Source organism: Anolis sagrei, chromosome 2 (genome assembly GCF_037176765.1).
Source record: "Anolis sagrei isolate rAnoSag1 chromosome 2, rAnoSag1.mat, whole genome shotgun sequence".
Taxonomy (NCBI): Eukaryota; Metazoa; Chordata; class Lepidosauria; order Squamata; family Dactyloidae; genus Anolis; species Anolis sagrei.
The window spans coordinates 10646709-10659715 of NC_090022.1; the positions used below are offsets into that span (position 1 = coordinate 10646709).

General features: G+C 44.2%; 2 protein-coding genes across 2 annotated transcripts in view; both read right to left on the reverse strand.

Moving 5' to 3' along the window:
* LOC132765774 (zinc finger protein 850-like) overlaps positions 1–13007 on the reverse strand; it is a 1095673-nt gene that overhangs the window by 1067389 nt on the left and 15277 nt on the right. The window lies entirely within an intron of this gene.
* Positions 176–10690, reverse strand: LOC132767851 (zinc finger protein 271-like). The gene is made up of 5 exons (XM_067465217.1): positions 9913–10690; positions 7547–7673; positions 6268–6338; positions 5087–5213; positions 176–1928 (listed from the first exon to the last, which is right to left on the reverse strand). The coding sequence occupies exons 1-5, from the start codon at positions 10300–10302 to the stop codon at positions 367–369; spliced, it is 2277 nt and encodes a 758-aa protein (XP_067321318.1). The 5' UTR covers positions 10303–10690; the 3' UTR covers positions 176–366.

Below are 13007 nucleotides of genomic sequence, written 5' to 3' on the forward strand. Positions count from 1 at the left end.
GGGGCTGAAATGACATGAAAGGGGACTCCATCAAATCTTAGGAGGAACTTCTCAAAGGGTCCTATTTGAAACCAGATGTTTACCCACAAAGATGGATCAGGGGAAAGACAGTACAGTCCCACAGTGATACCGGTGTCCAGAGTAGCAAAAGAGTTCTCCGAAACAGTTCCCACTCAAACAAAGCAACAACAATAAAACTTTATAAGACTTTGAAACCAAGAAGAGAGTTGTCTAAGAGATCAGTCCAAAGTTAAAGTGTTACTTGAAGCTAAGAGAGTCAAATATGTTCATTGGGAAATATTGAATGTATAGTTTACACAGCCAGGATGCCTACAACCGGGATTTTCCCTGTTGTGACTCATTTTATTAGTTTTCTCCCAGCTCTTTGGATGATTTGTCTCCTGTATGTAGTCTCTGATGGTTCAAAAAGCATGAACCCCGAACGAAACATTTCCCACACTGTTGACATTGGTATGGCTTCTCTCCTGTGTGGAGTCTTTCATGGCTCACCAAATGTGAACTGTAAGCAAAACATTTTCCACACTCCTGGCATTGGTATGGCTTCTCTCCTGTGTGGAGTCTTGTGTGCCTCAACAAGTCTGAACTGGAAGCAAAACATTTCTCACATTCCTGGCATTGGTATGGCTTCTCTCCTGTGTGGAGTCTTTTGTGGCTCACCAAGTGTGAGTTGTAAGCAAAACATTTCCCACACTCCTGGCAGTGGTATGGCTTTTCTCCTGTGTGGAGTCTATTGTGGCTCAGCAAGTCTGAACTGTAAGCAAAACATTTGCCACACTCCTGGCATTGGTATGGCTTCTCTCCTGTGTGGAGTCTATTGTGGCTCACCAACTGTGAACTGCAAGCAAAACATTTCCCACACTCCTTGCATTGGTATGGCTTCTCTCCTGTGTGGACTCTTTTGTGGCTCACCAAATGTGAACTGTAAACGAAACATTTCCCACACTCCTGGCATTGGTATGGTTTTTCTCCTGTGTGAAGTCTTTTGTGGCTCACCAAGTCTGAACTGTAAGCAAAACTTTTCCCACATTCCTGGCATTGGTATGGCTTCTCTCCTGTGTGGAGTCTTTTGTGCCTCACCAAGTCTGAACTGGAAGCAAAACATTTCCCACACTCCTGGCATTGGTATGGCTTTTCTCCTGTGTGGATTCTCTGGTGGCTCACAAGTGATGAACTTTGAACAAAACTTTTCCCACACACCTGGCATTGGTATGGCTTCTCCCCTGTGTGAAGTCTTCTGTGGCTTGCCAAATATGAACTACGAGCAAAACATTCTCCACACACCTGGCATTGGTACGGTTTCTCTCCTGTGTGGACTCTTTTGTGGCTCGCCAAATATGAACTACGAGCAAAACATTTCCCACACTCCTGGCATTGGTACGGCTTCTCTCCTGTGTGGAGTCTTTTGTGGCTCACCAAGTCTGAATTGTAAGCAAAACATTTCCCACACTCCTGGCATTGGTATGGCTTCTCTCCAGTGTGGACTCTCTGGTGGCTCACAAGGGATGAACTTGCGTAGGATGCCCAGTGTTCTATAAGGTGTGTGTTCTGAGTAAAATACTCCTGGTATCTCTCGTGTTTCACCAACTGTGTATTCTGGATAAATGATTTCCCATATTCCTCGGTTCTTTCAAAGATTTCTTCTTGGCTGAGATCTGGCAATCTGTAATCAACAACACGTTTTGTTGATACTTCCAATTTATGATGGTTTTTCTCAACATAGAGTGTCTTGTGAAGCTCAGGTGCCATATTTTGAGTGAAACATTTCCCACATACATTGCATTTGAAGGGCCTTTCTCTGGCAGAACCTCCATCTTCTCTGTGCGCTTGCTGGTATGTCAGTTGGCCCTCACTGTGCCCAAAAAGCTTCCTGCATTCGGTGCATACACTGCTCTTCTTCCAGTTATCTGCTGTGAAAAAGTATAGAAACAATGAATCTTTTGTGTGAGTAATAAGGATTCTAAGGAAGTAGAATAAGAAGTGGATTGAAATTAAAAAAGATATAAATCCTGCCCTCTCCCCACCCCTTGTTCAGTAAAGAAGGACACTGTTTCACTACCTGGACCCTCTAAAGGAGATATGAATAACAAGCTCCAGAGGCGTGTTACTCAGCCCAGTCCGGTTTTTTATTTTGTCTCCTTCTCTCCATGGGAATGGATGCTTTTTCTCTTCACATTCAAATGCTTGCCTTTTTCTCTAGCTTAAGACTTTACCTTCCTACCAACCATTTCACAATCCCCCCACTTTTATTTCTCTCCCCCAACCTCCAGTTCTCTCTTCCCATGCTCAGTTAAGGTTGGATTTTTCTGCTCCAATGTAGAAGGTCCTATAACTAATTTCAGAGTGCTGCAGAGATTGTTACACTTTTAACATCAACTAGCCATCGCACTAGCCTTGGCCCGGCCCTCTTTAATTGGTTAGGCCCATTTCTGAAATCTTGGCCCTAATAGTATGCACAAAGAACAGGCGGGATTACTTTCAATGTATATGTGTTGTTTTGACAATTTTATGCTTATCTTGTTATGATAATTTTATACTTAGGTATGTTTTGGTGTTTGTTACTTGGAAACTGCCCTGAGTCCCCTTGGGGAGATAGAGAGGTATATAAATAAAAGTATTATTATTATTATTATTATTATTATTATTATTATTATAAACCTCTTCGAGTTGCCTCCGGGTTGAGAGGGGCGGTATACAAGTATAGTAAATAAATAAATAAATATTGTTATCAACTACCGAATGGGTCTCTTACAGTTAAGGACATTAAGATCGTCCTTGGAGGCCCTGCTCTTGGTCCCGCCCGCGTTGCAAGCGCGGTTGGCGGGGACGAGAGACAGGGCCTTCTCAGTGGTGGCCCCCCGGCTGTGGAACGCCCTACCAGTGGACATCAGACAGGCCCCCTCACTGCTGGCATTCCGGAGGAAGGTCAAGACCTGGCTTTATGAACAAGCGTTTGTCTAATTGTGCAATGAAACACAGTAAGATGGTACAACTGAACATAGGAACTGTATAAAGGACTATGATTGCGGATTCTGATTTTGATTTGTTTGCTGAGGGGCACGTCTATGTTAATTGATTGCTTGATTTGATATGTCTTGTATAATGTGTTTTAATTGCTTTTTGATATTGTTGTGTTAACCTTTACTATGTAAACCGCCTTGAGTCGCCTTTTTTGGCTGAGAAAGGCGATATAGAAGTAAAGCAAATAAATAAATAAATAATGTGATTTCCAAAGGGATAGATTTGCCTGACAAAGCTGGGAATATGCAAGATAGTGACTGGAAAGAAAAAGACGTGAACAATGATGAGGTCCAACGGAGGGGAAAAAAGGAAGGACTCTGCAGCAGCCAGATATACTGGCATCCATGTAACACCACACTCAACATTGGTTTTGAGAGAGTGGATATTGCATCCAAACCATTCCGGTTTGTGAGGAGTGAGAAGACTGTGCACCAGAGGTCAGAGCTGCTTATAAATTGAGATGCCACAATAACAGAAACTTCTTGGAAATACCATTCTGTGGACTGTCCCTTTGTTCAGGCAATTGCTCTGGATCCAATACCTGTATAATTCTTCCCAGCTTTTACAGGGGAGATGAAACTTCTTCACATATGAGAATTTAGGGAAGTGGCAGGGGATTGTGGCACAGCTGGCTGAGTGTCAGTTGCATTACGATCACTCTGACCAAAAAAGGTCATGAGTTCGAAGCCAGCCCGGGTTGGAGTGGGTTTCCAACCAATTGTGTGTAGCCTGTTGTCGACCTTTGCAACCCGAAAGACAGTTGCATCTGTCAAGTAGGAAAATAAGGTACCACCTTAAAGTGTGGGGAGGCTAAATTAACTGATTTATGAGGCCATACAGAAGACTCCAGCAAAGCATTCCAGCGGGGAAGCATGCGAGGAATGCAGAAGTGCTTCATCAGCATCGCAGGTGGAAGATGAAAGCGACAGCTCCCCTGACGGCCAGAAAAAGTTAAATAGCCTCTGTGTATGTCTGTATATGTTTGTATGTCAAAAATTGGCATTGAATGTTTGCCATATATGTGTACACTGTAATCTGCCCTGAGTCCCCTGTGGGGTGAGAAGGGCGGAATATAAAAGCTGTAAATAAAGAATAAATAAATAAATATTCCCTAACCTTTAGGGTGGAATAAATATACAGAGTGTTTCAAAAAGATGCACTCAGTTTGAAATAGCTAAAATTCTGCGATTATGAACCTACCATGAATGATACTCTTGGCATGTGAAAGAGAGAGGAACAGAGTTTTGGTTACTGCTATACGCCTCTCTCAGTGCACAAAAAACCCCAAACATTCTCAAGCAAAGAACATAAAATGCATTATATTACAAATTGCCATATTGTGAATGACTGAGGCTAGGGGCTGTTTGTGTGCTAAGAGAAGCAGCATACAAGAGAGCTTAGCCTTCAGACATGCAGACGCTAGCCTGCCTCATTGGGAGGAAACACTAAGTTGAATACCATACCGATAAAAAGATGTATAGCCATATTTGTGTATCTGAAGCCAGGGGAAGTTTGTTCTTTTTGAAGATCCATTCTCTGGCCCCTCTCTCCAGCCAATATACTCCCTCCCCCCCTCTCTCTCATATGCCCACAGAGAGAGAGAGAGATAGTAGAGTGACTGATCTGGCATGATTACTCTTGATAGGCTTTCCAGGGGGCCCTGTTGCTGCGAGGGAGTATGGTATGCTTAGACTTGGCCCAGTTATGGAAGTCTTCCCACTGGAGTCCAAATTGGTGACAACACCACTGTTACTCAGATACCAAGTCAATGTTACTCTTATGTCATATATTTCTAACATAAGCCCAGCCTTGAGGACCTTCAGTGATTGGGATGATTAAGATATTTTAAATGATTAATGATTTTGTACTGTATTGTTGATACTGGTTGTTAACCGCTCTGAGTTGCCGGTGGCTGAGAAGAGCGGTATACAAGTGAAGTAAATAAATAAATAAATAAATAAATAAATAAATATTGCTTCCACCACAGAGCTGCTGATTGGGATGCTGCATTTTGTAATAGAAATCCCCATCTGTGAGGGAGGCTTACCAAGAGAGTCCACCATCCCATGAATCTCCTCCATGATCTGCACATGCAAGACTTTCTGATCAGGATTCAGGAGAACCCACTCCTCGGGGGAGAAATGGACAGCCACCTCCTCAAAGGTGATTGGGCCCTGGTGGGAAAAGAAATTAAAACAGTACTGTTGGATGTAGTTCATGTGGCACTGAAGGCTTGAATTTATATAGGGTGGTCAGGTATTCCTGGATGACTTCTTTACCTATTTTGGGTTGCAGTTCCCTATTGCCTCATCCACTCCACCTTGCTGATGTTGAATACCAATTCCCGTTTGGGAGAAGACTGATGCACCTTTCTACCTTTTCCCTATATATGTTAGAATTTCACCACCTTCTGGGCATGTTTAGCCTGAAGAAAAGAAGGCTGAGAGGAAATACGATAGCCATGTATAAATATGTGAGAGGAAGCCACAGGGAGGAGGGAGCAACCTTGTTTTCTGCTTCCCTGGAGACTAGGACACAATGGAGCAATGGCTTCAAACTACAAGAGAGGAGATTCCATCTGAACATGAGGAAGAACTTCCTGACTGTGAGAGCCGCTCAGCAGTGGAACTCTCTGCCCCGGAGTGTGGTGGAGGCTCCTTCTTTGGAAGCTTTTGAACAGAGGCTGGATGGCCATCTGTCAGGGGTGCTTTGAATGCAATATTCCTGCTTCTTAGCAGAGGGTTGGACTGGATGGCCCATGAGGTCTCTTCCAACTCGTATCATTCTATGATTCTCCAGGCAGAGACCCTACTGTTTGCTATTTTTTCCTTTTCTACTGACACAACCAAATAACCCCTTTTTATTGTTTTCAATCTCTCTGGCAAGTCTGAGCTCATTTTCTGCTTTAGCTTGTCAGACCTTTTCCCTACTTACGCTGGTTAGTCATTTGAATTCTTTGGTGATTTCCCCCACTTTTCCATTTCTTGTACACATCCCTTTTAAATCGTGGCCCAGCTGAAAGTTTTTTGGACATTTATTCTGGTTTCTTTAGATTTCTCTTGTTTTTTCCTCTTTGTTGCCACTGTTTGCAATTGTACCTTCAGTATTTCACTTTTATGAAACTCTCATTCAATCTTGTCTGTTTCAAGAGATGTTTGATTATTAAGCCTGGAACAAAGGACCCCCAGGCAGCTCCCTTCCTCCTCTCCCAGCAATCCTTCTGCTTACCTGATTCACTTCCACTCCATCACACAGCAGAAGAAACGACTGAGGATTCGGCAACAACATCATTCCAGCCCCTGAGAAAGAGAGAGAGAGCAAGGGGTGGAAATCTGATCACATACACATGTCTCAGAGGTGACAATTAAGGTTCTATAAAGAAACCTATGAAGAAATGACCCTATGAACACAGGAGCATTCTCCAGCGCAGAAGCATGTAACATTTCTGAGTTTACGACTTTGTTTACATCATTCAGTGCTGTGAATAGGGTGGATTGAAACTAGTACTGGGCTTGGTATTTCAATTGACTAAAGTTATTCTTTGTTGTCTGTTTGTCTTCCAGCTCAGTTTGAGGGCTCATCTTATCTCCATGTCCCACCTGAGGAGATACCGAAGGGCTGATATTTCAGTCCTAATCAATTTTCAGCTAATGTAAAAGTATTGCAAGAAAGAAAACTGCAAATGATACTGAAATTATGCCTTTTGCAACTGATTGCCTACCTATATAGCTCTCGTTCCTGCCAGACTCACAAGTGCGTTTGGCGGGGACAAGTGCCTTCTCAGTGGTGGCCCCTTGGTGGTGGAACTCCCTCCCTAGTGACATCAGAGCAGCTCCCTCCCTATTAGCCTTTAGGAAAAAAGTCAAAACCTGGGTCTGGGAACAGGCTTTTGGAAACTAGGGCAATGCAGTATTCTGAATTGAAACTTTGTGCTATTTGACCTTGGAATGGACTCAGACCATGAACTTTGGATGGTGTGTTTTTAACTTCAAATCTGTTTTAGTATGTTGCAATTTTTTTAAAAAAATAGGTAATTGTGGCTGAGGCAGGATGTATGTGCCACTGGAAGCCGTCTTGAGTCTCCCGGTATGGGGTAGAGAAGGGGCGGGGTATAAGTATTTTTGTTTTATTGTTTTGCTTGATGTTTTATTATTTGCTTATGAGTTTATTGTATATTGTATGTTGCTGTTGTCGGCGGCCTTGGCCTTTGTAAGCCGCATCGAGTCCTATGGGAGATTTTGCGGGGTATAAATAAAATAAAATTAAATAAATAAATAAATAAATAAATAAATATGGTAAATAATGAATTAAATAAATAAATAAATGCTAATCTCAAGACCAAATGATCCTGCATGTGCATGGTCTCAATCCCAAACTGATTGGGGATGTGCTACAATCCCCTCAAAGGGGAACTTAAGGTAAAGGTAAAGGTTTCCCCTTGACATTAAGTCTAGGGAAACTTACACTGGCAAAAAACATGAAAACACCCCAAAGAGTTCCTTCTTACCCTGCGAGGCTGCAGCTCGATCTCCTTCCTGCTTTGGCTCCTTCTGCTGAAGGCTTTGGGTGGTGCCTGGTGGAGATCTCTCTGATTCAGGGACATCAGGCTGGACTTCAATACAGTTATTTTGGGTCTGAAAGAACACAGAGAATGTCTAAAGATTAGAAAAGTATCTTTTCCCCAAATGTGCAGGAACTGCATTCTGAGATTGTAACCTAGTTTGAAACAAAGCCCATGCTCCACCCTCCCATCATTATAACTGTATCCTCAATTTGCTTCTGACACGATAACAAAATCATTTTTAATATGATATCTGGGGTCAACACATTTGAGTAGAGCAGGAGCAGAGCTCACAGTGGATATGGAGGTGAGAGCAGGAGGGGCAGAGCAGGTGGGAAAAGAGGCCGAGGGAGCAGGGTCCGGCTTCTCTCTCACATTGGTCCCGTCTTGGAAGGAAGGATGTATGTTTAATCTCTTTAATACATTGTTTCTCAACCTGGAGGTCGGGACCCCTGAGGGGGTCGCGAAGAGGTGTCAGAGGGGTTGCCAAAGACCATCAGAAAACACAGTATTTTCTGATGGTCATGGGAATTCCATGTTGGAAGTTTGAACCAATTCTATCGTTGGCGGAGTTCATTATATTCTTTGATTGTAGTGAACTATAAATCCCAGCAACTACAACTCCCAAAAGTCAAGGTCTATTTTCCCCAGGCTCCACCAGTGTACACATTTGTGCATATTGAGTATTTGTGCCAAGTTTGGTCCAGATCCACCATTGCATGAGTCCACAGTTCTCTCTGGATATATGTGAACTACAACTCCCAAACTCAAGGTCAATGCCCACCAAACCCTTCCAGTGTTTTCCATTGGTCATGGGAGTTCTGGGTGGCAAATTAGGTTCAAATCCATCGCTGGTGGAGTTCAGAATGCTCTTTGATTATAGGTGAACTATAAATCCCAGAAACTGCAACTCCCAAATTACAAATTACACTCACCTGGGGTCTGGTGGAGAGATTAAATCCGTGGTTCTCAACCTTCCTAATGCCGTGACCCCTTAATACAGTCCCTCATGTTGCGGTGACCCCCAACCATGACATTGTTTTTGTTGCTACTCATAACAGTCATTTTACTATTGTTATAAATCATAACGTAAATATCAGATATGCAAGATGTATTTTCATTCACTGGACCAAACTGAGCACCAATACCCAATGCACCCATATGTAAATGCTGGAAAATTACTGTTATGAAGTAGCAACAAAAACAATGTCATGGTTGGGGGTCACCACAACATGAGGGACTGTATTCAGGGGTCACGGCATTAGGAAGGTTGAGAACCACTGATTTAATCTCTCCACCAGTTACATATGAGTGCATTGGGTATTTGATTGTTTCGACCCTCCTTCTTTCCTGTTCCCAACTCCCCCAATTCTCCCCCAACTCCACTAGCATTTACATATGGGTGCATTGGGTATTTGTGCTCAGTTTGGTCCAGTGAATGAAAATACATCTTGCATATCTGATGTTTACATTATGATTTATGGAGTCCTCGTGGACAACAAGTTAAACATGAGCCAAGAATGTGATGTGGCGGCAAAAAAAGCCAATGGGATTTTGGCCTGCATCAATAGGAGCATAGTGTCTAGATCTAAGGAAGTCATGCTCCCCATGCTCTATTCTGCTTTGGTTAGACCACATCTGGAATATTGTGTCCAATTCTGGGCACCACAATTCAAGAGAGATATTGACAAGCTGGAATGTGTCCAGAGGAGGGCAACTAAAATGATCAAGGGTCTGGAGAACAAACCCTATGAGGAGCGGCTTAAAGACCTGGGCATGTTTAGCCTGAAGAAGAGAAGGCTGAGAGGAGATATGATAGCCGTGCATAAATATGTGAGAGGAGGCCACAGGGAGGAGGGAGCAAGCTTGTTTTCTGCTTCCCTGGAGACTAGGACGCAATGGAGCAATGGCTTCAAACTACAAGAGAGGAGATTCCATCTGAACATGAGGAAGAACTTCCTGACTGTGAGAGCCGTTCAGCAGTGGAACTCTCTGCCCCGGAGTGTGGTGGAGACTCCTTCTTCGGAAGCTTTTAAGCAGAGGCTGGATGGCCATTTGTCAGGGGTGATTTGAATGCAATATTCCTGCTTCTTGGCAGAAGGGGGTTGGACTGGATGGCCCATGAGGTCTCTTCCAACTCTTTGATTCTATGATTCTATGATTTATAACAATAGTAAAAGGACTGTTATGAAGTAGCAACAAAAACAATGTTATGGTTGGGGGTCAACACAACATGAGGGACTGTATTAAGGGGTACGTTTAATCTCTCCATCAATCCCAAGGTGAGTGAAGCCAAGAGGCAATGCTCTCACCTGTCCTTCCTGCTTCTCATCCTCTGCCCGACTCAGGAGGAAGCCTTCCGCCAGGGCCACCGCCTGGGAAGAGGTCTCTGCCCCACACTCTCGGACCCAGCCCCCCATCTCTGGGGGCAGGATGCTCAGGAACTGCTCCAGGATCACCAGGTCCAGCATCTCCGCCTTGGTGTGTTGCTCTGGCTTCAGCCACAGGCGGCAGAGAGAGTGGAGGTGGCTGCAAACCTCTCTGGGTCCCTCGCCCGCTCGGAAGGAGAAATGCCTGAAGCGCTGGCAATGTAAGTCTGAGCTAGAAAGGTCCACACGCAGGAAATTATGTGTTGGTTTTCCCCAGGATGCTCCACTGCTCCCAAGTCCTGATTCAGATCCAGGTGAGTTGGGTCTCTCCATGTTGGAACCACTCTTTGATGAAGAAGCAGATTAGATCCAAGATGCTTTTCCTTCTTCTTCTCTCAGAAAATGGAAATCCCTGAACAGCCTCTGCTCTAGAAGTCTCCAAAGATGTTAGTAAGAAGATGTTACTAGCAAAATAATGATGATAATAATAATAATAATAATAATCACATATCCTCTGTGAAGAAAAGGCAGAATTAGGTGAGAAGATTCAGGAGTCTTTGTATTGGAGATTCAAATAACAAACCCTTAATTTATTCCACAGCCAAGTAATGCTGGATCCTCCTTTGACTTAGGCCTCCACTGTCTAGGGTACAAGGGGAGTTTGGTTCCTAGAGGGACAGGAAAGGTATGAGGAGGCCCACTTCCTTCCTGCCTCTCTAGGAACCACACTCCCTTCCCTTAACCCTTCCTTGCCCAGCATTACACTGGAAGGAGGGGGAAAGAGCATCTCTCCAAAGCCCTGCAACCAAAGGACTCAAGATGATGGCACAGATATCAACATGGAAGGAAAATTCCATATTCCAATTCCTTCTAACTTAGATGAAGGGTTAGAAGGCATGATCATCAAGTTTGCAGACGACACCAAATTGGGAGGGATAGCCAATACTCCAGAGGACAGGAGCTTATAGAATCATAGAATCAAAGAGTTGGAAGAGACCTCATGGGCCATCCAGTCCAACCCCATTCTGCCAAGAAGCAGGAATATTGCATTCAAATCACCCCTGACAAATGGCCATCCAGCCTCTGCTTAAAAGCTTCCGAAGAAGGAGCCTCCACCACACTCCGGGGCAGAGAGTTCCACTGCTGAACGGCTCTCACAGTCAGGAAGTTCTTCCTCATGTTCAGATGGAATCTCCTCTCTTGTAGTTTGAAGCCATTGTTCTGCATCCTAGTCTCCAAGGAAGCAGAAAACAAGCTTGCTCCCTCCTCCCTGTGACTTCCTCTCATATATTTATACATGGCTCTCATCATGTCTCCTCTCAGCCTTCTCTTCTTCAGGCTAAACATGCCCAGCTCCTTAAGCCGCTCCTCATAGGGCTTGTTCTCCAGACCCTTGATCATTTTAGTCGCCCTCCTCTGGACACATTCCAGCTTCTCAATATCTCTCTTGAATTGTGGTGCCCAGAATTGGAAACAATATTCCAGGTGTGGTCTAACCAAAGCAGAATAGAGGGGTAGCATTACTTCTCCCTCATTACTTCTCCCTCATTACATTAGCATTACTTCTCCCATAATCTGTCAAGCATTAGCTTGACAGATTAGAGAGATGAAGGGCCAAAACTAACAAAATGAAGTTCAACAGGGACAAATGCAAGATAGTCCACTTTGGCAGGAAAAACGAAATGCAAAGATACAGAATGGGGGACAATGCCTGGCTCGAGAGCAGTACGTGTGAAAAAGATCTTGGAGTCCTCGTGGACAACAAGATAAACATGAGCCAACAATGTGATGTGGCGGCAAAAAAAGCCAATGGGATTTTGGCCTGCATCAATAGGAGCATAGTGTCTAGATCTAGGGAAGTAATGCTACCCATGCTCTATTCTGCTTTGGTTAGACCACACCTGGAATATTGTGTCCAATTCTGGGCACCACAATTCAAGAGAGATATTGACAAGCTGGAATGTGTCCAGAGGAGAGCGACTAAAATGATAAAAGGTCTGGAGAACAAGCCCTATGAGGAGCGGCTTAAGGAGCTGGGCATGTTTAGCCTGAAGAAGAGAAGACTGAGAGGGGATATGATAGCCATGTATAAATATGTGAGAGGAAGCCACAGGGAGGAGGGAGTAAGCTTGTTTTCTGCTTCCTTGGAGACTAGGACGCGGAACAATGGCATCAAACTACAAGAGAGGAGATTCCATCTGAACATGAGGAAGAACTTCCTGACTGTGAGAGCCGTTCAGCAGTGGAACTCTCTGCCCCGGAGTGTGGTGGAGGCTCCTTCTTTGGAAGCTTTTAAGCAGAGGCTGGATGGCCATCTGTCAGGGGTGGTTTGAATGCAATATTCCTGCTTCTTGGCAGAATGGGGTTGGACTGGATGGCCCATGAGGTCTCTTCCAACTCTTTGATTCTATGATTCTATTCTATATTCATAGGATAGTTACTTAGATGTATTCTCTCCCTGTCAAACCCTTGGTCCCCAACCTCACTGACCATCAGTCCAGAGAGAGCAGAGCAGAGCCTCCTTCAACAACAGAAAAACAATGTGTCAGCATTGTGTCAAGTTCCAATGCTCCCACTTCCCAAGGTGGAGGAACACATACTTGGACAACAAAAGCACTCATCACAAGCAGACTCTTCACTGCCGACAACCTTTTAGAAATCATAGGCAGTCTCACCAGAGAATTGGATCGATCGTGCTATAGCTTTTCGCACTTTCGTTGGCCCTCCAATCTGTAATCCTGTTATTGTAAATGCCTGTGGACATTACCCTTCCAGCTGGGACCTCAATTTGATTTGAAGCACACCTAGAATCATAGAATCATAGAGTTGGAAGAGACCTCATGGGCCATCCAGTTCAACCCCATTCTGCCAAGAAGCAGGAATATTGCATTCAAATCACCCCTGGCAGATGGCCATCCAGCCTCTGTTTAAAAGCGTCCAAAGAAGGAGCCTCCACCACACTCCGGGGCAGAGAGTTCCACTGCTGAACGGCTCTCACAGTCAGGAAGTCCTTCCTAATGTTCAGATGGAATCTCCTC

What these genes read in the sequence shown, in the direction of transcription:
- LOC132767851 (XM_067465217.1), bottom strand. Translation starts at nt 10,302, where the DNA reads ATGGAGAGACCCAACTCACCTGGATCTGAATCAGGACTTGGGAGCAGT. An exon ending in ATGAGAAGCAGGAAGGACAG is followed by an intron (nt 7,674 to 9,912) that starts GTGAGAGCATTG and finishes GTGTTCTTTCAG; the next exon opens with ACCCAAAATAACTGTATTGA. An exon ending in ATGGAGTGGAAGTGAATCAG is followed by an intron (nt 5,214 to 6,267) that starts GTAAGCAGAAGG and finishes TTTTCCCACCAG; the next exon opens with GGCCCAATCACCTTTGAGGA.